The 1,543-nt window shown below is 37.9% G+C and overlaps 1 protein-coding gene across 3 annotated transcripts in view; it reads left to right on the plus strand.

The window, feature by feature from the left end:
• The window catches only part of Tbc1d23 (TBC1 domain family member 23), a 54,575-nt gene that overhangs the window by 31,401 nt on the left and 21,631 nt on the right, over nt 1-1,543 (plus strand). For all 3 annotated transcript variants that reach the window (XM_005344946.3, XM_005344947.2, XM_026786025.1), the window contains exon 11: nt 816-986. In XM_005344946.3, the coding sequence (XP_005345003.1) occupies nt 816-986 (171 nt within the window). The remainder of the gene's footprint in view (nt 1-815; nt 987-1,543) is intronic.

Here is a 1,543-nt window from a genome sequence, read left to right on the forward strand (position 1 = left end):
CACACACACATGCCGGCACACACACATGCAGGCACATACACATGTGCAGGCACACACACATGCAGGCACACACACATGCAGGCACACACACATGCAGGCACACACACATGCAGGCACACACACATGCAGGCACATACACACGTGCAGGCACACACACACGTGCAGGCACACACACACGTGCAGGCACACACACATGCAGGCACACACACATACCCATAACAATAAATACATCTTTAAACTGATGGAGGAAATTGCTCTTCTCTGATCTGTCCAGTTTTCTATTCGATTTTTACTGTCCATCTATTCAATTACTGTATCTGATTTCAGTAATAATAGCTTACAATTTTTGTAGTTATTGGCATATTTAGTTCATTGTGGATAAAAATGAGGTTTTGATCTTTGTTTTACCAATACTTAACGTAAATGATAAGCAAATGGTCTCTAATTTCTGATGCCTTCTAAGAAATACATGGACAGCCTTGTCTGTGAAAACTGAAAAACAGAACTGCTTTGATCTGTAGTTCCTACTTACTCTGTTCAAAGTTGAGCTCTTTCTGCCGTTACAACTCAGGATTATCGTAGCTGAGCTTTGTTAGAGATGAAAATTTTTTCCCCTCTAATCGAAGAGTGTTTTTCTCAACTTTTGACCAGTATCTACATAAGACTTATTTTATCTCTGGAATTTTACTTACTTAAGCCTTTTCATTTTCCATTCCGTTAATGCTAGGTTTTTAATGTTGGTAATTTGCTTGGAAATATATTTCAGGTTTTACAAATGTATGTTTGACAAATTTCTAATTTTTAAAATTAACTAGATGCTCCAGAATCCATCTGAGTTTGCGCAGTCAGTAAAGTCTTTGCTGGAAGCACAGAAGCAGTCTCTTGAGTCTGGCTCCATCGCTGGGGGAGAGCACCTCTGTTTTATGGGCAGTGGCCGAGAGGAAGAAGACATGTATATGAACATGGTCCTGGCGCACTTTTTACAGGTATGCTGATGTAGGCTAACCCATGTGACTTGGTCATTGCTGACGCTGGCACACTTTGTACAGTACTTGGTCATTGCTGACACTGGCACACTTTGTACAGGTACACTGACGTAAGCTGTCCCATCTGACTTGGTTATTGCTGACATTGTGAAGAAATCCGTAGCTAATGTTCCTTTGTTTTTGCATACTCTACCAGACTTGTCCATATCTTTGTAACAGCTTCTTGATTTGGAATCTTACTAAGAAATATCTTTTTCTCAATATTTTTCTTATATGCTTTTATGATATTTTTTTATTTTAAGTTATAAACCACATGAATCAATTTTTGTGTAAGAAGCGAGGTAGGAAGAGATTATTTTTTCAGATAGGAAACAATCTGTGTTGTCGTGTTGTCTATCACTTTGTTGATGAGTTTTCCTTATATACTGGATTTCTCTGTGGTCTGAATGTATCCCCAGATTACCTTGTTGCATTAATCTTTGTCTTTTCATGTTCTGGAACTTTTAATAGTATATATCTGATTTATTTTGAGTGCTTTTACTTGTTTTGATTATTTA

Source organism: Microtus ochrogaster, chromosome 2 (assembly GCF_000317375.1).
Source record: "Microtus ochrogaster isolate Prairie Vole_2 chromosome 2, MicOch1.0, whole genome shotgun sequence".
Taxonomy (NCBI): domain Eukaryota; kingdom Metazoa; phylum Chordata; class Mammalia; order Rodentia; family Cricetidae; genus Microtus; species Microtus ochrogaster.